The 26,183-nt window shown below is 37.4% G+C and overlaps 1 protein-coding gene and 1 pseudogene across 5 annotated transcripts in view; both read right to left on the reverse strand.

The window, feature by feature from the left end:
- The window catches only part of MAEL (maelstrom spermatogenic transposon silencer), a 49,540-nt gene that overhangs the window by 11,452 nt on the left and 11,905 nt on the right, over positions 1-26,183 (reverse strand). Inside the window, exons 1-9 of one of the 5 annotated variants that reach the window (XM_035280205.3) lie at positions 23,123-23,219; positions 22,915-22,998; positions 22,552-22,644; positions 20,601-20,700; positions 19,242-19,397; positions 18,028-18,069; positions 8,074-8,198; positions 7,220-7,274; positions 6,957-7,098 (exon numbers count right to left, since the gene is read on the reverse strand). In XM_035280205.3, coding sequence (XP_035136096.1) covers positions 6,957-7,098; positions 7,220-7,274; positions 8,074-8,198; positions 18,028-18,069; positions 19,242-19,397; positions 20,601-20,700; positions 22,552-22,608 — 677 coding nt within the window. In that variant the 5' untranslated portion in view covers positions 22,609-22,644; positions 22,915-22,998; positions 23,123-23,219. Of the gene's footprint in view, positions 1-6,956; positions 7,099-7,219; positions 7,275-8,073; positions 8,199-18,027; positions 18,070-19,241; positions 19,398-20,600; positions 20,701-21,357; positions 21,481-22,551; positions 22,645-22,914; positions 23,220-26,183 lie in introns of those variants that run through there. The other 4 variants (XM_035280204.2, XM_008985100.6, XM_002760429.5 and 1 more) reach the window with 4 other exon arrangements.
- Positions 6,284-6,402, reverse strand: LOC118149320 (5S ribosomal RNA; annotated as a pseudogene).

Raw genomic sequence — 26,183 nt, forward strand, 5'->3', positions numbered from 1 at the left:
CAAATAATGTCTTAAATTAGAGCTACTCTAATCTTGCTGCAGAATGTACCTACTCTGCTGAACTTGATACAGTATTTCCTCAATTATAAAACATATTTTCTTCACATTTTAACCAAAATTAGAATGCATTTTACAATCGAAGGTATTCCACAATATCTGACATTCTAGAAATAGTTGCCATTGCCTAAGGATGTACAAATTTAATTATTAATTTTGATGGTAACCAGACATTTGCAATACTTCAAAATTTTAGTCCATAAACCACTTAAAGATTATTTGAGGACATATTAGTTTGTCCCTGAGAATTTTCTTTTGACCTCTTCTGAAAAGATCAAGAAAGAACAAGAATCAAAAAATTACAGAAAGGGTATGCTTAGAAAAAAACCCCAGAGACAACACTTTTTAAGAAATGCTACGGCTGGGTGCAGTGGCTCACACCTGTAATCCCAACACTTTGGGAGGCCCAGGCAAGCGGATCACAAGGTTGGGAGTTTGAGATCAGCCTGGCCAATATGGTGAAACCCCAACTCTACTAAAAATACAAAAATTAGCCAGGTGTGGTGCCGGGTGCCTGTAGTCCCAGCTACTTGGGAGGCTGAGGCTGGAGAATTGCTTGAATCCAGGAGGTAGAGGTTACAGTGAGCCGAGATTGTGCCACTGCACTCCAGACTGGGCGACACAGCAAGACTCCTTTTTAAAAGAAATGCTGTATTGCTAACATTCTTAATGGCACAGAGGATAATAATGCACAAAAACATGGATAATGAATGACCCAATGTGAAATTTTACAAATACTTCAGCCTGTACCTGCAGTATTTCAGGTAATGGTACATAAATCCAAAATCCTAACACATCATCCATAAGCTTTACAGATTAACAAGAACAACAACAACAAGTGTGGGGAAAACAAAATCTACACCTGCAGCATAACTAGAAGAATGCTAAAAAACTCAGTTATCTATAAATAGAAAAATGAAAACTTTAATTTTCAGGCAGCAATTTCTCAATCTCCTATCCCAACCTTTATATGGAGAGTGGAGCCCAGAAAAAACTGTGGGGAAGAAAGAAAATGGAGAGCATAAGATTAAATAGAAATCATTCTTACAACGAGGAAGCCCATTCTTCATGTAAATATTCAAACAGTCCTAGTAGATCAGAGCACTAGGAAAGTGACTGTGCTAAGTGAAAGAGGAAGAGGGAAGGGCCCTTTAGAAATTAGGTGGAGACGGCCGGGCGTGGTGGCTCAAGCCTGTAATCCCAGCACTTTGGGAGGCCGAGGCAGGTGGATCACGAGGTCAACAGATCGAGACCATCTTGGTCAACATGGTGAAACCCCATCTCTACTAAAATTACAAAAAATTAGCTGGGCACGGTGGTGCGTGCCTGTAATCCCAGCTGCTCGGGAGGCTGAGGCAGGAGAATTGCCTGAACCCAGGAGGCGGAGATTGCGGTGAGCCGAGATCGCGCCATTGCACTCCAGCCTGGGTAGCAAGAGCGAAACTCCGTCTCAAAAAAAAAAAGAAATTAGGTGGAGACAATAAAGCAAAGGGGGAAATTTAACATCATGCAGGCAAAAAAATTTGAACAACCTATAACCACACTCCTACCATCCCAAAAACATTCATTAAAGAACCTGTGCTTTGTCACGCTGATAGAGAGGAAGGTTCTTGGAACAAAGACTCTCAATCAAATCTCCCCCCAAATTATCAGCCTTGTCCAAGAAATACAAAGGAGCAATGTATCTTTATCTACAAAAAGCTATTGTCGGAAGAAAACAAGCTATTATAAAAAAATGCCAGGTGTAAGCCAGCCATGATGGCTTACACCTCTAATCCCAGCATTTGGGAGGCTGAGGCAGGAAGATCACTTGAGGGCAGAAGTTTTACACCAGCCTAGGCAACATAACAAGACCCTGTCTCTACAAAAAATGAAAAATAACTAGGTACGCATGGTAACACATGCCTGTAGTCCCAGCTACTCAGGAGACTGAGGCAGGAGGATTGCTTGACCCTAGGAGTTCTAGGCTGCAGTGAGCTATGATTATGTCACTGCAATCCAGCTGGGGTGACAGCAAGACTCTTTAAGAAAAAAAAGACAGAAAGAAAAGAAAAACAGAAAATGAGAATCAAAACACTTTAGCTGATAGTTTCTCATACCCAAGCCCCCAAAAAGTATGAAGGAGAGAAAAAGCATAACATTACTGTATTAGTCCATTCTCACACTGCTATGAAGAAATATTCAAGACTGGGTAATTTATAAAGGAAAGAGATTTAACTGACTCATAGTTTCGCATTGCTGGAGAGGCCTCAGGAAATCTGCAATCATGGGAAAGGCAAAGGAGAAGCAGCTACCATCTTCACAAGGCAGCATGATGAAGTAAATGCAAGCAGAAGAAATGCCAGATGTTTATTAAATTCGTCAAATCTCATGAGAAGAGCAAGAAGGAACTACCCCCATGATCCATATACCACCACCTGGTCTAACCGTTGACTTGTGGGGGTTATGGGGATGACAATTCGAGGTGAGATTCGGGTGGAGACACAGAGCCAAATCACATGAGATTTGGGTGAAGACACAGAGCCAAACCATATCAATTACCATTCCATGTTAAATTAAATATTCTCAGAAAGGACGTGAGAATATGAAAACACACCCTGAATGAGAAACTTTGAAACTAGAAACCGAAATAAATAAAAAAAGAAAAATGAGTTAACTCAGAAAGAAAGGGGAAAAAAAAGAAAAAGAATTACAGAAAAGAACTAAATTACCAACTGCCCAAGGCTGAACAGATTCATTTGTAAAGTTAATGAGATACACTGAAGAAAGCAGAAACTATCACGAGAATAAAAAAAGTAAAAAGGGTCAGAAAAAGTCATTAAAATGAAAGGCAAAAAAGATGAAACATATACATATATAGGACTCCTTTTAAGAAGAAACATTAAACAGTGGAACAAAACTAATATTAAACTATGATCTAAAAAAAAATCTCCAGATAAAGAAATGATTCTGCATATTGTAAGGGCTCACCAAACGTCTCAGTAAATGGACCTGCATATAAACTCAGAAAAACAACCTAGTGAAAGTATTCGACTTTGAAAAAAGACTAAGGTCTCCAGGCAAAATAACTCCAGTCAAAAAGATCAGATAACTAAGGTCAAGAGAATTAACAGACCAAATTTCACAAAAGGAACATAGAAAGCCATAAAATGAAGTTGCATTTTCTAGAAACTCAAGGAAATACTGTGTAAACCATTAGCAAAAGTTTTAAACAATACAACCAATGTAGATCACGTATGTGTGTGTGTATATGTATCTCAAATGCTATATCCTGAAAAGAAAGTATATTCTCATATGACAAGAGAACAGTCATGAAAATTAACTATATGTTAAGTTGGCAAAAAATGAACCCCAAATACCAGTAACTTCCATAAAGTAAAAATAGTACAAATGTTTTCTGATCACAAAGTAAAAACACTGGAATTTACTAAAAGAAAAACAAAATGCAGAAAGTCCTTCTTGCCTGGACATTTAAAAGCCCTGTATTTAAAGAGATAGTGGTTGAGAGTGAAAATGACAGAATTTGTTTAAAATGGCAATGAAAATATTGCATGCAAAAAAACCTATGTAATTCACTGAAAACAATGATTATGAGAAACTTCACTCTACTAAACACATCAAAAAAATCAGGCAAAATATAAATGAATTACATATCCAGCCCCAAAACTAGAAAAAGAACCACAACATACAAAGAGAATAGCAAACATTAATTAGGAAGAGAATAGAAACACAGGTCTAATAAATTAAAATCCTGTTGCTCTCAAAATTAAAAGACAACACACTTGCTTACAAAACAATGAGAGCACAAATACACAATGACAAGATAACCACTGAAACCGAAGAAATTAAAAAAATTTTAAGAGACCACTTCTTTGCAGACCTTTAAACAAGCAACTTTGAAAAGCTATATAATATGTATCATTTTCCAAAAACATACAGAGTATCAACATTTACCCCATTAAAATTAGAAAGCCTAATAAAACCAATTTCCGTAGAAAAAGTTATCAAGGAACTGCCCCTACAAAAATGCGCCAGTCCCCGATATGCACAATCCGTGTGAGAAAAATTTTAAAACATATTTAAAAGACACAAAAGTAGATCTGAACAATGGAAAGATGTCCCTAGCCTTGGAAACAACTCAACATTATAAATATTTCAGTTATCCCCAAGTTAATCTATAAATTTAATGCACTAACATGCTTTTTTTATGGAGCTATAATAAAGTAACACTTCTGAACATTATTTTTGTTTTCAATGGAAATGCTTTAGACATTCAAAAGATAAATGAACAAAAATGGAATAAAAACAAGTAAATGAACTTAACTATTAGTATATTCCAAAAGAATAATTTGTACTGAATGGGGAAAAAAAGAACCTAAATAACGTTTGAATAAAACATTTTGACTACATACTTTCAGACTAAAAACTATTATAAACAAACTCTAAACAGTTGTATGTCTTTTTTTCAAAATAGTGGTTATCATATAATTCTGAAAAATATTGACAGCCCAGGTTTTCATGCTCAGAGAAAAAAAATTTTTTTAAATGTAAAAAAAAACTAGAGAACTCTATGGTACTGGATTGAAATTACAGGTTAAGTGTGAACTTATGGTAAGGCAGAGATGGATAAAAAGAGTAAGAGACCTAGCTACAAACAGATGTGTATGTAGAGTGTAAACAAACAACACACACACACACACACACACACACACACACACACACACACACAATTTCCTAGCTCTCTCCACTAAGGGGATCTAGAATCAATGACACTCTAGTAAGAAATGAGCACACCTACCACCAACCAGATCCCATCTCCTCAACATTATGCTCCAGTAAAAGAAACCAGAGATTCTTGGAGAAATGGCTAATCCAGGGCTAGAACAGAGAAAGTAAAAGATAAGCCTGGAACATTTTGTGCCAAACAGAAAGCAAAGAAGCACTGTTAGATAGAAAGCAATGAAACAATGTCAAAAGGACACACAAACCCCCACTTGAAGGTATTCCCACTGGCCATATATGGAACAATTTGATCATAAAAATAAAATACAATAACATATTATAATCTATTGAATAGTAATCCATGAATCCATGCTCATATAAATGAAAAAAATAAGTGAGTGAAAAGGAGAAGCTTTTTTTTTTTTTTTTTTACAGTGGAATGCCAACCAATAAATGCAGAAGGAACAATCAAATTAGAAAAGTCACCTTTCACAATGATAGTAATAACTGACTCAGGCAAAAATTGGCACTGGACACTAAAACTTGTCTATGAAAGTTTGAGGAAGAGAATATCTACCCAATTTGAAAGTATTTCCCCACAAAATATTTATTAATTATATGGTAAAAAGCTGCAAGCTGTGGCTCATGCATGTAATCCCAGCACTCTGGGAGGCTGAAGTGGATAGACTGCATGAAGTCAGGAGTTCAAGACCAGCCTGGTCAACATGGTGAAACCCCATCTCCACTAAAAATACAAAAATTAGCCAGGCACAGTGATGGGTGCCTGTAATCCTATCTACTCAAGAAGCTGAAGCACGAGAATTGCTTGAACCTGGTAGGCAGAGGGTGCAGTAATCCGAGATTGTGCTACTGCACTCTAGTCTGGGTGACAGAGCAAGACACTGTCTCAAAAAAAAAAAAAATATATATATATATACACACACACACACACACATAAAATATGGTAAAAAAAAAATACCATAACTTTCCAATAGAGAAATAATGACAGGTACTATCTTAAACAAGTGACCAAAGTTATCATTATCAGTAATGGGACAAACTGACATCATATGCCTCCAGATACGACACACTGAGCAGTCACATAATCACTCCTGCGGTATTTCCGCCAAAAATACATACTCTTAATTTAACCATGAGGAAATACAGATCATCTCAAAGTAAGAAACTATTCTATAAAATAACTGGCCTGTACTCAAAAATGTCCAGATCATGAAAGTAAAAGAAAGACTGAGGAACTGTCCAGATTAAAGAGATATAATAACTAAGTGCAACATGTGGTCCTGGATTGGCCTCAGAGTTTTTTTGGCTATAAAAAACATAGTGGAACAATAATACATTAAGAATATGGTCTTCAGATTAGATAATAGTATTGCATCCTATATCCAATATCCTGATTTTTATAATTACACTATGGTAATATAAATGTTCTACACACACACACACACACACACACACACACACACACATGTACACATGCAGTAAAAGCCTACAGCACCCAGTATTCCCAGGCAGTCTCCCATATAAGTACTAACCAGGCCAATCCCTGCTTAGCTTGTAACATCAGACAAGATCAGGCGTGTTCAGGGTGCTATGGCTGTAGACTAAACATTCTTATTCTTAGGAAACATATTGAAGTATTTAGGTGTAAACAGGAATAATGACAGCAACTTACCCCCAAATGGTTTTTAAAAAGTCTACATATATTTAGGAACAAAATTATAGAAAATGTATTAAAATGTTAGCAATTAAGGAAACAGAGAATAGCATACTTTGTATTATTCCTGCAACTTTTCTGTAAGTCTAAAATTATCTCAAAATAAAAAATACTTTTGCCTACTTATTTTACTTATATATTCTTTTATATGTAAGTACAAGACTTTTATGTAATAAAAATCTGTCTAAATAAATCTAAGGACATTATTTCATCAGCAAAGAAGTTCTAAGTGATAAGAAAGAACAGTTTACTGGCAGTTTGTTTTTAGCAGTACATAAGTAACAACGATGTAATCTTACTATCAATGAAATCTTATATTCAAGGAAATACAATAATTCCAAGCTTAAATGGGAAAATATTACACAAAAAAACAAAAATAATCCTACCATATTTTCTCAGTTTAGAAGTCAAAATGACTCTAAAGCAAAAATGCTAGCAATACCTTGTGTTGCTAGAATAATCCCACATGGCCACATCTAGGAGGCTTCGAACCCAGGTCTTAGAGGGTTCCTTGAGAAATTTTTGCTGGTAGATCCCCACTAGAAGGTCCTCTACAGTAAGAAGTTGCAGATCTTGCCTGATTTCTTCCATTAGTAAACAGAAAAACACATACAGTTAGTAAGTTTAGATACTTGTAAGATATCAAAATGGAAACAAATACAGATACTATAAAGCACTTCTGCAGCAACCCGGAGTTTTACTCACCTGATACTTTTGCCATATGCTTCAAACACCAGTTGACTCTGGTTCTATCATCAGACTGGAGAAAGAAAAAAAAATTACTTGCATCTTCTCCTATTTTAAATGACTTCTAATGCCGTCCTTTTAAAATGGGTCGTTGCAGGGTAGGGGGCACAGAAGAAAGACTGAAGAGTTTGTGACAAAATGAAAACTATAAAAAAATTGACATATATTAGAAAAGATTACTGCTATTATTAATCAGTTACATTTATACAGAAATGTTAAGATACTTTAGGAGGAGCAAGAGTCCTAGGGTACACAAATGAAGAAACCAATGTTAAGAAAAAGATCAGGTAATCACCTCATGGTTAGACTAAGTAGCAAGGTTAAAACTCAATTTTTCAACTCCAACCCTGGAAGAATATAGTCTCTCTAAATATTACAAACATAGAAGGGAAGGGGTTGCTACAAAGACACTTCTGAAGAAAAGGTAATCTTGTTTGGAAAGACTGGTGTACAGAATGGAGCATCCATTCTTTTTTTTTTTCCCTACTCTGCACTTATTGGTAAGATATTTTGGAGCATCCATTCTTAAGAGTAAAAAGATATTGCAGATGGTTCAGAAAGAGGAACTCAGAAAACATGAACTCTACCAAAATAGACACATATTTAGCTTTTGCAGTCTTCAAAATCCCACCAAAATTGGAGAAATTTAAAAAATAGGCATTATATCTAAATACATTCAAAACTATTCAAAATATGTGTTTTAAGACACACAATGAATACATAGACAAAAATATACAGGCAAAAATTCTTTTTTTATGGCTCTTTTGGTATATAAGTTGATACCTTAAAAGAACTTCTAAACTTGAAATTACCTTGCAGTAGATGGGTGGCCAGTTCCCCGGATTGGGATGAATAAATTTATAAAGGTTTTGTAACACAGTTGCTTGGCTATGCCCAGATTCAAAATTTGAAATAGGAATCTTGTGACTAGAATCACCTGAGGGAAATAAAAAGAAGTTCAAACTTTGAGCAAGACAAATACTATGGGGTACGTATGGAAGTAGGGGTATAAGAAGAGAGTAGTGTGTAACACACAGTTAAGTACTTGTACCCAGCCCCATTTCGGTGAGGATTTTACATATTTTAACCCACAGTCTTACAGCCATTCTATGAGAACTAAATAGTAATGACTGCTTTATAAAAAGTTATATGACGTCCACTCATAGGAAAAATAAAAACCAAGTAATTTAGACCAACTTTCCCACAGAAAATAAAAAAGCTTGAGGATATTAAGATCACACAGAGCATTAGGAATTAATGGATTAAGAGAATTTTACATAATTATGTCTGAGAAGATTTTACATAATTATGTCTGAGGAGATCCAATCACAAATTTTAGCATAAAATTGTTAATTATTTTAAAAAAGATTTAGGAAGCCAGGTGTGGTGGTATGCACCTGCAGTCCCAGCTACTTGGGAGGCTCAGGCTAGATCAACTGAGCCAGGAGTTTGAGCCCACAGTGAATTATGATCACACCACTGCACTCCAGCCTGAGTGAATGAGTAAGAATTCCGTTCTCCCTCATTCTCCCCCAAACAGATGCAGGAGTTGTTCAACTTCTAATGATAGACTAGGGAAAAGCTGAACAGATGAAACACCTTCTTCAAAGACCTGCAGAGATAAAAATGGTGAGGAATCATGAATCATGGGCCCAAAATCTTGGAAAGGAACAAATCTTAGAGAGCTGAATCTGGAGCTGTATTTGTTTCTTCCCAGGGTCAGTTACCAATTCTGGAAGTGGATATTTAGAGGCTGAGAAACAGAACAGAGTTTCCACTAAACTCAGAGCTGGTAAGAACTAAATAATTTATTGCAATATCACATTAACAATTTATAATTTTAAAAATTCCATTGTCTTCTGTCTTCCATTGGTTATTCTGTGAAGTCAAATGTAAATTTTACTAATAATCCTTTGGTGATCATCCATCCATCCTTTCCCTTTTTCTAGTAAAGGCCAGCTACAAATGGACTTTCATGAGGTCTAAAGCCCAATTTAAAACCACCTCAATTCCTGAAAATGGATTAAGATAATCTGAGATGCTAGTGACTCCAGCTTTCTGACAGACATAATCATAAATCTTCTCTGGAGAGAAATAACAAGCCTTCATATATACTACTTAGCACTCAAAAATAGACATATGAAGAGATTCTGATAGTTTGATTGACCATCGAGATAACCAACAGACTATAAAATCAACCCCCAAAAGAAGATGCCTGTAAGAGGATTATCAGACGTGTAACACTAAAATAACTAGGCTTATTATGTTTAGGGAAATTAAAGACAATGTTAGTAATTTCTCTAAAGCTATTAAAAATAACCAAATTCAAAAACTGAAAAATCTATTCCCAAACTCATTGCATAATGGCAAAACAACCTTGATAATAAAATTAGGTAAAGTTAATCTTAGTCTTTAACATAAATGCAAAAGTCCTAAAACAAAATAGTAACAAACCAAACTCAGTATTTTATATGTGAGATATACAGTAACCATGATGGGCTTGTTCCTGGAAGACAAGGTTAGTTTAACACTAGTAGATTACCACATGAGGCTGGCGTGGTGGCTCACACTTTGGCCAACAATCGGGAAACCCTGTCTCTACTAAAAATACAAAAATTAGCTGGGTGTGGTGACATGCACCTATGATTCCAGCTCCTCAGGAGACTGAGAATTGTTTCACCCAGGAGGCAGAGGTTGCAGTGAGCTGAGATCATACCACTGCACTCTATCCTGGGTGATGAAATGACACTGTCTCAATAAATAAATAAATGACCACATGAACAAAAGACACAAATCATATGACATGAAGAAAAAACATTCATTAGAATGTGCAGCTGCTATCTCCCTAGCCAAACTGGGAATATAAGAATATCTTGAAGATGCTGTAGGTTCAGTTCCAGACTGTCACAATAAAGTGAGTATTGAAATAAACTGTCACACAAATATTTTGGTTTCCCAGTGCATTTAAGTTACATTTACTGTACTCTAAAGTTATGATTATGCTGTTATTAAGTGTGCAACAGCATTGTTTTAAAAATAAACATACATATGTATTTTTAATATAAAAATATTTTATTGCTAAAAATGCTAATGATCAGCTGATTCTTCAGTGAGTTGCAATCTTTTTGCAGGTGAAAGATATTTTTTTAAAATGTTTTTATTTCCATAGGTTTTTGGGGAACAGGTGGTATTTGGTTACCTAAGTTCTTTAGCGGTGATTTGTGAGATTTTGGTGCACCCATCCCCCAAGTAGTATACACTGACCTCAATTTCTAGTCTTTTATCCCTCATCCCTTCCTATGCTTCCCCTCCCCAACTCTCCAAAGTCCCTTGTATCATTCTTATGCCTTTGCATCCTCACAGCTTAGCTCCCACTTATGAGTGAGAACATGTTTGGTTTTCCATTCCTAGTTACTTCACTTAGAATAACCATCTCTGATCCCATCCAGATTGCTGCAAATGCCATCAACTCATTCTTTTTTATGGCTGAGTAGTATTCTATCACATATATACACACATATATACTAGTTTCTTTATCCACTTGTTGATTGATGGGCATTTGGGCTGGTTCCATATTTTTTGCTATTGCAAACTGTGCTGCTATAAACAGTAAGTGTGCAAGTTATCTTTTCCATATGACTTATTTTCCTCTGGGTAGATACCCAGGAGTGTGAATGTTAGAATTCTCAAATGGTAGTTCTAGTTTTAGTTCTTTAAGGACTTTCCACATTTTTTTCTTTTTTTTTTTGAGACGGAGTTTCACTCGTTACCCAGGCTGGAGTGCAATGGCGAGATCTCACCTCACCGCAACCTCCGCCCCTGGGTTCAGGCAATTCTCCTGCCTCAGCCTCCTGAGTAGCTAGGATTACAGGCACGCGCCACCGTGCCCAGCTAATTTTTTGTAATTTTAGTCGAGACGGGGTTTCACCATGTTGACGAGGATGGTCTTGATCTCTTGACCTCGTGATCCACCCGCCTTGGCCTCTCAAAGAGCTGGGATTACAGGCTTGAGCCATCACGCCTGGCCCTCCACATTTTTTTCCTATGGTGGTTTTACTAGTTTAAATTCCCATGCTGGTAGAAGATCCTGCCTTGATGTTGCTGGCCGGTGACTATCAGGGTCGTGGTTGCTGAAGGCTGCAGTTGCTGTGGCAATTTTTAAAAATAAAACAATGAAGTTCGCTACATTGATTGACTCTTCCTTTTATGAAGAATTTCTCTGTAGCATGTGATACTGTTTGATAACATTTTACTCACAGAACTTCTTTTGAAATTTAAGTCAATCTTTTCCAACCCTGCTGCTACTTTACCAAGTTTATGAAATATTCTTAGTGCTTTGTTGTCATTTAACCAGTGTTCACAGCATCTTCATCAGAAGTAGGTTCCATCTCAAGCAACTAGTTTCATTTCTCATCCAAAAGCAACTACTTGTCCATTCAAGTTTTATTGTGAGATTGTAGCAATTCAGTCACATTTTCAGGTTCCATTTCTAATTCTAGTTCTCTTCTTACTATCACTTCTCCACTGAAGTCTTGAACCCCTCAAAGTCATTGATGAAGGTTGGAATCTACTTCTTGCAAACAACATTTAATGTTGATATTTTGACCTCCTCCAATGAATTATGTGTGTTTTTAAAGGCATCTAGAATACTGAATCCTTTTCAGAAGGTTTTCAATTTACTTTGCTTAGATCCATCAGAAAAATCACCATTTATGGCAGCTACAGTCTTATAAAACAGATTTCTTAAGTAATATGACTTGAAAGTTGAAATTACTCCTTGATCCATGGTCTACGGAATGATGCTGTGGTAGCAGGCATGAAAACATTAATCTCTTTGTACATCTCCACCAGAGCTCTTGGATGACTAGGTCTATTGTCAATGAGCAGTAAAATTTTGAATTTTTTTTCTGAGCAGCAGATCTCAAGAGTGAGCTTAAAATATTCAGTAAACCATGCTGTCAAAAGATGTGCTGTCTTCTAGGCTTTGTTGTTCCATTTATAATAGTACAAGCAGAGTCAATTTAGCATAATTTCCTAAGAGCCCTATGAGTTTCAGAATGGTAAATAAGCAATGACTTCAACTTAAAGTCACCAGCTGCATTAGCCACTAACAAGAGAATCAGTCCTTTGAAGCCAGGCACTGATTTCTCTCTAGCTATAAAACTCATACATAGTATCTTCTTCAAATAGAAGGTGGTTTCATCTTCATCGAAAATCTGCTATTTGCTGTAGCCACCTCGATCATTTATCTTAGCTAGATCCTCTGGATGACTTGCTGCAGGGTCTATATAAGCATTTGCTCCTTCACTTTGCACTTTTATGTTATGGAGATGGCTTCTTTTCTTAAACCTCATGAACCAAACTCTGCAAACTTCTAACTTTTATCCTGCGGCTTCTTCACAGAACTGAAGAGAGTGGAGGCTTTGCTTTGGATTAGGCTTCAGCTTAAGGGAATGTGGTGGCTGGAGAATGCTGATCTATCCACACCACTGTAACTTTCTTCCTATCAGCAATGGGGCTGTTTCACTTTCTTATCATTGGTTGTTCACTCTAGTAGTACATAAATTGCCTTCAAAAACATTCCCTTTCTATTTACAACTTGGTCATCTGGCATAAGAAGCTGAGTTTTTGGCCTACTGTCGCTTTTGATATGCATTCCTCACCAAGCTGAATTATTTCTAGCTTCTGATTTAAAGTGAGAAACATGTAGCTCTTCCTTTCACTTGAACACTGAGAAGCCATTGTAGGGTTATTAATTGACCTAATTTCAATATTGTGTCTCAGAGAAAAGTGAGGCCCAAGGAAAGGGAGAGAGATGAGGCAATGGCCAGTCAGTGGAGCAATCAGAACACATACAACATTTATCAATTAAATTTGCCATCTTATATGGGCATGATTCATGACACTCCAAAGCAATTACAAGAGTAACATCAAAGATCACTGATCACAGATTCACCATAACAGATACAATAATAATGACAAAATCTGAAATAATTGTGAGAATTACCAAAATGTGACACAGAGAGAAGTACATGCTACTGGAAAAATGGTGCCAATAGACTTGCTCAATGCAGGGCTTCCACAAACCTCAATGTGTAAAAAAAAAAATGCAATATATGCCAAGTGCAACAAACTGAAATGCAATAAAACAAGGTGTGTATGTAGAAGAAATATCTTTATCCTGATAAAGAGCACACACCAAAAACAGGGGTGGGGAGAGAAAGAAAAAAACTACAGCAAGTAGCATACTCACTGGTGAAACATTAGAAACCAGTGGTCCTGGTCAGTATACTAAAACAAAACAAATTTAAAAAATTTTAAATGAAGATACGTAGATTAGAAAGAACAAAGTGATTTCACAGATATGATTAAGTAATTTGTTAAAACTCAAGAGTTTACCAATGGGTGGGACAAAACCAAAATACAAAAGTAAACAATCAGAAAATGTAATTTCAAGGGATATAATTTATAACAGCAACAAAAAGCATGATAAACTATAAATTTAACAAATGATATTCAGACTGTTAGTGGAGAAAATTATAAAATTTTATTGGAAGACGTTCTAAATCTAAAAAACAACAGGGAAGCCCAATATTTACAAATATAAAGATTCAATATAATGAAGATACCAGTTTTCTCCAAAATGACCTAATGTAAAACATGAAGAAACTGATTTTAAATTGTGTATGGAAGAACAAAGGGTCAGGGCAGCCATGATATTCCAAAAGAATGAGGTAGGGGGCTTGTCTAAATAGATATTATCAAACTACTATGTTTAAGAACATGATATTGACAGCAAAAAAGTAGAATGGAACAAGACAAAGAGAACAAAAAATCTTCCCCCCACACAAACAGAAACATATGATACAGGTGGCACTACCTATTGGAGTACAAATTCATTAAGTCAATAAATGATGCTAAGATAAGTGATTATCCACATGGTTAAAAATTAAAGTGAATCTCTCCCTCATACCATACACAAGTCAATTCCAGGTAGAATAATAACTTGAATACAAAAAATAAAACCTTATAATTTTTAGAAGAAAACAGAGACTACCTTTACAACTTTAGGGTAAAGAAGAGTTCTTGCCTAAGACACAAAAACCCCACGAATGATAAAAACATTGACACATTTACTAAATTAAAAATAAAAACAAGGGGCCAGGTGTGATGACTCACACCTGTAATCCCAGCACTTTGGGAGCCCATGGTGGGGAGATCACGAGGTCAGGAGATAAAGACCATCCTGGCTAACACGGTGAGACCCTGTCTTTACCAAAACACACAGCAAAAAAAAAAAAAGGCTGGACATGGTGGCACACACCTGTAGTCCTAGCTACTCGGGAGGCTGAGGCAGAGGAAATCACTTGAACCTGGGAGGCAAAGGCTGCAGTGAGTGGAGATTGTGCCACCGCACTCCAGCCTGGTGACAAAGCGAGACTTCATCTCAAAATAAATAAACAAACAAATAAATAAAATAAGCTGGGCACAGTGGTACATGCCTCAAGCCCCAGCTACTCAGGGGAGTGAGGCAAGGGGATCACTTGAGCTCAGGAGTTTGAGGCTGCAGTGAGCTATGACAGCATCTGTGAAGTGACATCACACTCAAACCTGGGCAATATAGCAAGACCCCATCTCTAAACAAAAAAGTTTTTTTAAAGCCTGTTCATTAAAAGACACCATAAAGAGAGTGAAAATACAAGGCACAAACTGAAACAGGTATCTGCACACAATTTTAAAAAATCCACCAGCAGATAAGATAGAGGAAAGAAAAATGAACAATTCAACAGAAAATGGGTGAAAGATACAGAGTTAAAAAATACAGGAGAGGAAATACATACATCAAGTTTGTACAACCTGTGGCATGCAGGCCTCACGTGGCCCAGGACCACTTTGAATGCAATGCAATACAAATTCATAAACTTCCATTATGGGATTTCATTATGAGAAAAAATTCATTATGAGATTTTTTTGTTTTTGTTTTTTTTGTTTAACTCAATAGCTATTATTAGTGTTAGTGTATTTCATGTGTGACCCAAGACAATTCTTCTTCCAACGTGACCCAGGGGGTGAAGTGTGGTGGCTTACACCTGTAACCCCAGCACTTTGGGAGGCTGAGGTGGACAGATCAGGAAGTTAGGTGTTCGAGACCAGCCTGACCAATGTGGTGAAACCCATCTCTTCTAAAGATACAAAAAATTAGCCAGGCATGGTAGTGTAAGCCTGTAATCCCAGGTACTTGGGAAGCTGAGGCAGGAGAATTGCTTGAACCTGGGAGGCAGAGGTTGCAGTGAGCTGAGATCGTGCTACTGCTCTCCAGCCTGGGTGCGACAGGGTGAGACTTCATCTCAAAAAAAAAAAAAAAAAAATGTGGCCCAGGGAAGCCAAAAGATTGGGCGTCCTGATATATACAATATGTTAATTACATAAAAGTTGAAACAAATAAAATTAAATATATCATTTAAACAAATATGTACGTGTAGTAAAACTACTCAGAAAAGAAATACACAAAATTCAAACACGAAATTCAGAATCGTGGTTTTTCTCATAAAGAAGGAAGGGGATGCCATCAGGGAGAGATATGGGACTGGCAATGCGCTATTTTTTCAATTGACTTGTGAGTGTTTTGTTGTTCATTAATGTTCTTTATACCTTAAATAAATGGTATAATCTGTTCTGTGTACAGAAGCTTCATTTGAAAAGCTGACGGACCTGTTGTATAGGAAGCTGAAAGCAGGTCCTGATGTTTTAAAGCAGAATTTCTCTCAAGAAAATCATGAACCAGTGAAATGGAGAGAAGCAGAGCTCCGCTGGTTAAACTGGGCAAGGAGAAGAACCAAGACCTCCTATCCTTACACTCATAGTTCATAAAAGATCAGACAGCACAGGGGTATTGGAGAGATCAATACGCATGTTCCTTAAATACCACTCATATTCTTCATATCCACATGTAAATTCATTCCATTGTGTGACTATATGAAACACGGTCTCCTCTAAATCAGCTCAATTACATTTGCATAGGTATTTTTAGTTATTATGGTGACAGGTGTCACTCTAATAGTTATTTATCGTATTTAACTGGCATATTTCCCAGGATTATCAAATTGGCAATTTAAGAGGCACTCAAATTGGTAAGCTCCAAACATTTTAAGTTTCCTTGAATTAGAAACATTGTACTCAGTTTTGACTATATTGAATACTAAATTAAGAAAATATTCCTAGAGTCTTTAATAGATTTTTTTTAAAGAACCATACTTTCTGTTAATCTGATTTGAAAAGGTTGTAAAAACAGGTTGTCAAAAATAGATTTTTAAGAAGGATTTAACAGAATCAAAACAAAGAAGAAACAGCAAGCCAGTGACACTCTCATAAATGAAGGTCTGGCACATAGTAGGGATTCCAATAAACCTGAAACAGAGTTTAAGTAAATATGTGAAAATTAATTCACCAGCTAAGTTTCTATATATATATTTCTAACTGCTATCTATGTAGTTCAGTAACCTTAGATGATGTAACAGTTGGGGATATTAGCTATGTTCACACTTCAAAGCAAGTACAGAATTTTTCTTCCATATTGTTATTTTTTTTCCATTCAAAGCTACGTAAGAAGGAACTACTAAAACAGTTCTCCCTTATGCTTCTTATTCTATAGCCTACAGCCCAGATTCCAGTCAAATAATGGATTAGTATATATTAAGAATTCAAAATACACAACCAAATATGAGTCCAAAATATGTTCATCTATAAAGAACAGTCTTATAAGTATTATAGCTGTTTGTTATGGAAGATTGGAAAAACGTACTTCTAATTTCAAACACTTCTACAGGCTAGTTGTCCATATTTTTAAGTAAAAAAAAATTACAGACAGGAATCATTAAAGGGTCCCGACACACTGACACTTTTAATTTAATATACATTTTTAAATAAACCTATTATGATTTTCATGCTATTTAAGCAGAAACTGCTAAAACCTAGTTCTTAGAAAAAGAGTTTAGTTCAAGGGTTTAGGTATACAGTCATGCCCTTTGGTTGCAAAATACTTGGAAAACTGTTTTCCTTATCTGAAAAATTCAGAACTCTTTTTTTTTGAAGTATTAACTTTTTAAAAACATTTGAAATGGACATCCCTGAAAATGAACCTAAATCTAAATAATCTGAAACCCTTTTTTTTTTTTTTGAGACAGAGTCTCACTCCGTCACCAGGTGCCAGGCTGGAGTGCAGTGGCGCAACCTCGGCTCACTGCAACCTCCGCCTCCCGGCTTCAAGCAAATCTCCTGCCTTAGCCTCCCGAGTAGCTGGGACTACAGGCACGCGCCACCATGCCCAGCTAATTTTTTTGTATTTTTAGTAGAGATGGGGTTTCACCATGTTGGCCAGGATGGTCTCGATCTCTTGACCTCATGATCCGCCTGCCTTGGCCTCTGAAAGTGCTGGGATTACAGGCGTGAGCCACCGCACCCAGCCAATCTGAGACCCCTTAAAAGACTTTGCTAAGTATCTAGGCACTAAGAGCAGCTGACGTTGAGGTCAAAGGATATATACAGAAAATAAAATGACAATTCCCTGAAGGGAAAAGGGACAATATACTATCAGTCTATAAAAAATTTAAAGATCACAGATACCATCTATCTCTTCTATGCAGACTCTCTAACAATAACCTAAGGTTATTTTCCACTTAGTTTATATTTTGTGTGTTAAAGGAATAAGTCTAACCAGGTATAAATATATTCAATTCACAAATCCTACCCCATTCCTTTATACTTACTTGCAGCCTGACAATGAAATCGAAATCCTCGTGGAATTTCACCTATAATACAAAACATCTAATTGAGAAGCAGACATTTCAAAAGTGCTCTAGTAGTGCTACAGTAATACTCTATAGGACGACCAAGTTATAACACAGAAAGGTAATTTTTATTATGTGGAAATACAAAGGATTAAACTTGTATAGGGTTTATTTTTAACCAAAGGCTGTTGGTTTGAAATAACTGTTGGAGAATTTGGTATATTGTCTAAGCTACTTTTAAAAGTAAGTTACTCCTTACAGAGAAAGAAATGCTAGATAAAGAAAGCATGTGTCAATAGATAAAGAAAGCATGTGTCAAAAGAGTTTTACTTCCACATCCATGAATGGGCCTCAGGGGGTCATAAGGGTGTTGATACAGCAAGGTTTGTATGCATTTCCCAGAGGAAAAATAGTTACTAACCCTATCTTTTTAATATCTTACAACCCATGTGGGGAATAGCAGTTCTTTAACTTGCCCTAAGTAGCAACACTCACAATTGTGAGTAGGATGATTAATGTTTTTGTCCTCTAAAAATGAGGAGGAAAAAGTGCTGGGATTCCTAATTTATTTTAAAGTAATTGACAAAACTGAAAATAAAGTCACTTCCCCAATCTCTTCTCCCTATAAATTTTTCCTACTTACATTCAAGGATATAAAATCCTATGTCTTCATACCTATTTTGCTTTTTAATGGGATGGAGCTGTAGGAAGAAGAGATGCTAATAATATCTGAGAGCCAATTAAGTATTAGGCTATTTCCATATTTCTCATCTATTCCTTAGAACAAACAACCTTCCAATAGGTATTATCCCCACTTTACAGATGAGCTAATAGGTTCAGAGAGGTTAAGTAATTTCCTCAAGGTTACAAAGCAATAGCACCTTAAAAAGCTAGTCACTACTGAGGTGAAGGATGAGGTAGAGAAAGAAAAGACCATGGCATACACAGCTTTTAGAAAATCCCAAGATGTACGGCTATAGGTAGGTGAATAGCAGGCTATGAATTGTTCAAATAGTCTATCTGAACAATACTGATTTTAATGGTAACTTGAGGTTAAAAGCCTAAACCAAAAAACCCTGTGTCAACACTTAATTTCTGTCAGTTTTTCAATAAGAATTATAAAGTCTTGTTTTCAAGATTAAAAAAAAACATGCACTTTTAAGATCTAGCATCTACTCTAACTGACTACTTACCAGGATTTATAAAACTGTGGAAATCTGCCATAATACCATCTTGGAGAGAATATTTAACACAGCCAATTTCACAAGGGAGGAAGCGCTGCTCACAATGAGGAGGTAGCTCACCATGGCTAAAAATGTTCAAAAAATAAAAAATGCCTCCAAGGAAAGCTAAAAAAAAAATGGTGAGATAAAATGAACAAATGAATGTCTCAAATTTACCTCTTCCACAAAAGCCTCTAGTTCAAGAGAAATAAATGTTTTAGAACAATTTTCTTTCTGTTCCTATATTCCTAAATGAGCTGGAAAAGAGAAAACTAATCAACTATACCAAATAAAGAAATAAAAATTTTTATAATTACACTTATCAAGGATTAAAGTAACCACTCTTTTCATGAAGCAACAAAATTATTCTAACTTGCAGCAGCTCTGCATAATTCGGCCATACATGAGCCCCGAATCTCAGGAATGACCTAAGAGCTGTGACCCTTATTCAACAAACAGGTTTGAAATGAAGCTGAGCAGAATCAATGCAGAAAGGCTGTAATATAAATCATGAACAATTTAGTTCATTCTTTTTTCACTTTTCACCAATACATGTAAGACCCCCTATAAATCCTCCAAAGGAATAAAGGAATGTGAGAATGTGTGAATTGTTATTTACCAAGATAGGCCACATTTAAGACTGTTAAAAGTTTATTAGTGTTCAACAAAGGGAGAACACAATTAATAAAAACAGCCAGAAGGAATAGCAAGGATCCTTATTAACTATGTTCTCTTATTGGCAGGTTCCACAATTCATTTGTATCTTTATAACTCCCCTCTACCACCCAGGATTTTTTAAAATTTTATTTTTAGTTAACAATAATAATAAAATATATTTATGAGGTACAATGTAGTTTTGATACATGTATACATTGTGGAATGATTAAATCAAGCTCATTAACATATCTATCACCTCACTTTTTTATGGTGTGAATATGTAAAACCTACTCTTACCAATTTTGAAACATACATTAACTGTAGTCATCACACTGTAGAACAGATCTGAAAACCTTATTCCACCTGCTTTTGTTTTTAATTTAAGTGTATTTAAGTGTTCCATTATAAGTAAGTCTAAAAAATACCTATGTTTAACAACACATGAAGTGGTAGAAACGGAGACCAGATTTTTGTTAAAAAAAAAAAACAACTCTCTTGTTTTATTTCAACAAATTACCTGATCTTTTATAATGTCAGCACCATAATATTTAACACTTGTAGTTAATTATTTTGAAATGGAGGATCAAAATGAACAGAAAACATTTTTACTGACAAATACAGTGTTTCGGGCACTCAAATTTATCTAAGCAAAATATTTCAGGATTACTTTACCTTGCTCACTTTTTAAAGACAAAGTTGACATATCTGGAGGTGAAACATTCTGCTTTGGTACAAGCATGTCTGGCCTCCTCAGTGGTGTGAAAACAGGTTTCTAAAGAGGAAGAGAATGATTGGCCACATAAACTCTTGCTGGGCACTTTAGACCATATATTAAAATTTAGCTAAACAACTGCAAAACCACCTATAGATTACCAAGGTCAACGAATCCAATGAATAAATGTATCTGTCAATAATACCAACACCCAAAGGCAGAATAACAAATCTATAAATGTTCTGAATCAGAAGGGGAATGGTAAATAACCAATACCACTATTACTGAAAGCCATTTTGCCCACTACTGATTATCCAAGGTAATCATCCTGAGTCACTTACTATATGCCAGGCCAGTGGCCAAAAGCACACTATTTCCCAAAGTACTTTAATATTGCTTGTAAAGTCAAAACCAGATTATGTTGCCTCTAAGTCTCACATAAGGTACATATACCATAGCTTAAGTTTTGAGGGAAGGTATCTTGTAAGAAGAAAGCTTGCGAGTATAGCTTCTACTCATAAATCTACAAAATAAAAGTATCTCTTGAATTTCAATCCAATGTTGACAGTTTAAGAATGGAATTGTACCATGTAAGAATGGAAAAAACAAAGCCGGGGGCGGGGTAGGGCCAACAATTACCTTGCATTTTCCTGATACAAATCAACAAGAAAACAAATTTTACTTAGTACTTTAACATTTTACTACACAGAAATTTACCCAAATAGGCCCGGCGCGGTGGCTCATGCCTGTAATCCCAGCACTTTGGGAGGCCGAGGCGGGTGGATCACGAGGTCAAGAGATCGAGACCATCCTGGTCAACATGGTGAAACCCCGTCTCTACTAAAAATACAAAAAAATTAGCTGGGCATGGTGGCGCGTGTCTGTAATCCCAGCTACTCAGGAGGGGGAGGCAGGAGAATTGCCTGAACCCAGGAGGCGGAGGTTGCAGTGAGCCGAGATCACGCCATTGCACTCCAGCCTGGGTAACAAGAGCGAAACTCCGTCTCAAAAAAAAAAAAAAAAAAAAAAATTTACTCAAATAAATTTATTATTTATTTTTTTTTATTTTTTTTTTTGAGACAGTCTTGCTCTTTTGAACAGGCTGGAGTGCAGTGGCGTGATCTCAGCTCACCACAACCTCTGCATCCCATCAAGTGATTCTCCCAGCTCAGCGTTCTGAGTAGCTGGGACTACAGGCGCCTGTAACCACTCACGGCTTTTATTTTTAATTTTTTTTTCTTTGCCCCACCACTCCCTGCCCCCACAGTTTTTAATTTTTAATAGAGACGGGGTTTCCTCATGTTGGCCAGGCCAGTCTCAAACTCCTGACCTCAAGTGATCAGCTCACCTGTACCTCCCAAAGCGCTGGGATTACAGGCATGAGCCACCGAGCCCGGCCTATTCAACTCTGTAAAACATACACACACACACCAACTAATCCAAGTCCTGTTATTCCAATATTTTAAACACAGCAGCTAGCTTTGTTTCAGGTGTCATTTTAAAAGAATGGTATATTTAGCTAAATGAAAAAAAAAAAAGAATCTAAACTACTTGTAACACCCCCCTGCCCCCACAGACCCACCCAGGCTCATTAATCACAGAAAGTTGAAAGGGACACCTTAATATCATCTAGTATAACCCCTAGATGTTACATTCCCATTACTGATCAAAGCCACATTCCCATTACTGATCTCATCACCAAATTCAACCAGTGTGTGCATGCCCTAGTTATGGAGTCTGCAGGTTTTTTTAACAGGCATTCTGATACCAGGGGAAAAAAAGAACGTCGTCTTCACACTAACCGAATCCCCAAAGCAGTCTACCCCTGACATTCACTCATTCACTCATCCAGCCTTTGCTGAATACGCCCATGTGCCAGGCAGATGGCTGCTTTTCTCTTGCTAACTTTACCTGCTTCTCTGAAGGCCCAGAGTCCCTTCCCTGAGCGGCTCTCCACTCTCGAGCCATTTCTGCGTATTTCTCCTTTTCTTCCTCCCTCAGAAGCTTTCGGAGATCGAAAAGGTAAAGAAGAGAAGCAGCCGTGAGGATCGAGTGCTCTGGGGCCCCCAGGCAGATGCCCCGACATTACAGGGAGGTTGTTCTAGCGTTGGTTTGCCCAAGGCCACAAACGGAGGCTTTCCGTTTCGTTTCCTCTGGCAGGGCCAAGCCGCCTGACCTCCTCGAGGCCTTCTGCCCTCCCGCCTCGCCTTCCCGCCTCACCCTCCAGCTTGCCCAACTGCCCTGCCCAGCCCTCTCACTCCGCTGCAGCCTTACCGCCCAGTCTGTGGAGCAGTAGGGGATGGCATCAGCGACGCGAGCCACACGTAGACCTTGCCGTCGCAGTTCGGGGATCTTCTCCTGCACAAAGAAATAGTAAGCATTCCGGCTGGCCTTGCGGTTCGGCATGGCAGGGATGGCAGGACTTCGGGCCTCAGACAGCACAACCCCCCAGCGCCCTCGCCGGGCTCCCACCCTAAGTAACCGAGGTAGGCGCCTGCGCACGCAGCCAGCAACTCTCGGCCAATCAGGACGCAGCGCGCAGTCGCATTGACCCGCTGGAGGACAAACAGCCTGAGACTGGAAGATTCCGGCTCGTGCCGCCTTGCGGGTGAGGTAGGGGGAGAGCGAGGGCGTAAGTGCCAAGTGCTTTGATTGGCTGGGTGCATGGTAGGCGGAGGCATTGTCACGTGGGAGGCCTGGAGCAATTTTTGTACATTATTGCGTAATGTACAAAATAGGTGGAGAAGTGGAACTGCGGGTGCTTCCCCATTTTACAGCTACAAACGGCCAGCGTTGCGCCAAAGACTGTGAAAAGTGTCGAGTGAGGACATAATGAGGAACGGGACACATAAGGTCCTCCTTGTCCTCCAGTTTACAATCGAAAGAGGGGAGAGGATGCCAAAAACCGGTGAAAACAAAAACGAATCTTTTAAAAGTGCATTTTAAAATAAGGGTTCGAAAGAAACATACAGGAAGAGGTTGAGATTTCAAATATCCTTGAATAAAGTTTTATAGATTTCCTCATAAAAGTCTGTCAGTTTTATTCCCAAATAACAATATTTTTTGAGTTTTTATGAAAATATTCTTTTTTTAAAATGGTATTTTCTAATTGGTTACTGCTGATGTCTAGAGAAGGTATTGATTTTAGTGTTGGTCCTGTGTATTTAGTCATACTACTGATCTCTCACATTAGTTTAAATCGTGCTAATTGGTTCTTTTGGTTTTCTAGTTAAGTTTTCCAGAGAAAATTCCTTTCTCGGCTCAGATTTCTAAGTGTGTGTATACATGGTGTATCCATATGTTTTAAAATCAAGAATGGCAGTTGAACATTTGCTAAATTTCTGGATCTTTTCAGGTAATCACAGTTTTTATTTTTTTGAGACAGGGTCTCACTGTGTCACCCAGGCTGCAGTGCAGTGCCACAATCTCGGCTCACTGCAACCTAGACCACCTGGGCTCAAGTGGGACCTCCCACCTCAGCCTCCCGAGTAGTTGGGGCTACAAGTGCACACGCCCTGGTGATTTTTCTATTTTTTGTAGAGATGAGGCATCCCTAAGTTGCCCAGGCTGGTCTCGAACTTCTGGGCTTAAGCAATCTGCCTGCCGAGATCTCCCAGAGCGCTGGGATTACAAGCGTGAACTACTACACTGGGCCTAATTGCCTAATTTGTTAACATAAAGAATATCGCTAGTTTCTTCTAATGTTGATGAGGCTTTGCTTTTTAAAAAAAAAAAAAAAAAAAAAAACATAATACAGGCTGGGCACAGTGGCTCAAGCCTGTAATCCCAGCACTTTGGGAAGCTGAGGCGGGTGGATCGCGAGGTCAAGAGATCAAGACCATCCTGGTCAACATGGTGAAACCCCATCTCTACTAAAAAAAAAAAAAAAAAAAAAAAAAAAAATTAGCTGGGCATGGTGGTGCATGCCTGTAATCCTAGCTACTCAGGAGGCTGAGGCAGGAGAATTGCCTGAACCCAGGAGGCGGAGGTTGCGGTGAGCCGAGATCGCACCATTGCACTCCAGCTTGGGTAACAAGAGTGAAACTCTGTCTCAAAACAAAAAACAAAAACCATAATACAGATTTTGTGGTTTTTTCCTTATCAAATATTGGTGTCAAGGTTGTGTTCAGATTGAATAATAGATGGAAATTATCTATTCCTTGACAGTTTGGTAGAGCTTATTAGTAAAACTCTGTGATCCTGTTATATCTTTGGAGGGGAATTCATCTTTAACTACCATTTCAATATCTTTTGTATGGTTTATAGTCTTCTCAGTTTTCCTAGTTTTCTTCACCTAATTTTTATAATTATATTTTCCTAGAAAAAGTTTCTATCTCAATTAGATTTTTCTAGTGTATTGGAATAAAATTTGGCAAGGATCTGAAGCAGCTGGAATTTTCATACCTTATTGGTGGGACAGCTGCCTGAGTTTCTTTTTTATTTTATTTTATTTTATCTTTTTTGAGACGGAGTTTCGCTCATTACCCAGGCTGGAGTGCAATGGCGTGATCTCGGCTCACCGCAACCTCTGCCTCCTGGGTTCGGGCAGTTCTCCTGCCTCAGCCTCCTGTGTAGCTGGGATTACAGGCACGCGCCACCATGCCCAGCTAATTTTTTTGTATTTTTAGTAGAGACGGGGTTTCACCATGTTGACCAGGATGGTCTCGATCTCTTGACCTCGTGCCTGAGTTTCTTATACTTACCATAGGACCCAGCAATTCCATTCTTCTAGGAAAATGAAAATATATATCCACAAAGCCTCGTACATGACATTTCACAGTAGTACTATTCATAAGAGCTCCAAGCTGGACAACCCAAATGTTCATCAACAGGTGAACTGATAAATTATGCGTTCATATAGTAGACTACTACTCAAGAATGAAAAGGAATGAAGTATTGATATTCGACATGGATGAATTTGGAATTTTGTTGAGTGAAAAAAGGCATACATAAAAGTATACATATGATGTGATTCAGTGTATACAAAACTTGAGAAAAGGTAAAATTGTAGGCTCCAGATCTGCAGTTACCTGGAGCCAGGAGGTGGGGAAAGGAGATTGAGAACTGACACAGGGAACCTTCTGGGTTGTCAGAAATGTTCTCTACCTTAATTGTGGCGATGGTGGCCATTAGTAGTATTTATTTGTCAATATTCATCAAACTATGGACTTAAAATATGTGCAATTCATTGTGTGTAAGTTATAGTTCAATAAAGTTGACTTTAAAAAACAAAAGAATTAGCATAAAAATAAATGTAACATTTGATTGTAACTTTAAACACATACACACACAGACACACACACACACACACACACACACACACACACACACCCATCTTGTCCTCTTCCTTTTTATTCCTAATATTATTTATGTTTTCCAGGTTGTTTTCCTTAATACTTGCCAAATTTTGTTTATTTTATTGATCTCTTAAAAATACTTTTGGTTGCATTGATCCACTTTACAGTTTTTCTTTCCCTTTTCCCACATTTCTGCCTTAAGTTTATTAATTCCTTCTTTCTACTTACTTCAGACTGTTTTGTGTT

The sequence above is a fragment of the Callithrix jacchus genome, chromosome 18 (assembly GCF_049354715.1).
Source record: "Callithrix jacchus isolate 240 chromosome 18, calJac240_pri, whole genome shotgun sequence".
NCBI lineage: Eukaryota > Metazoa > Chordata > Mammalia > Primates > Cebidae > Callithrix > Callithrix jacchus.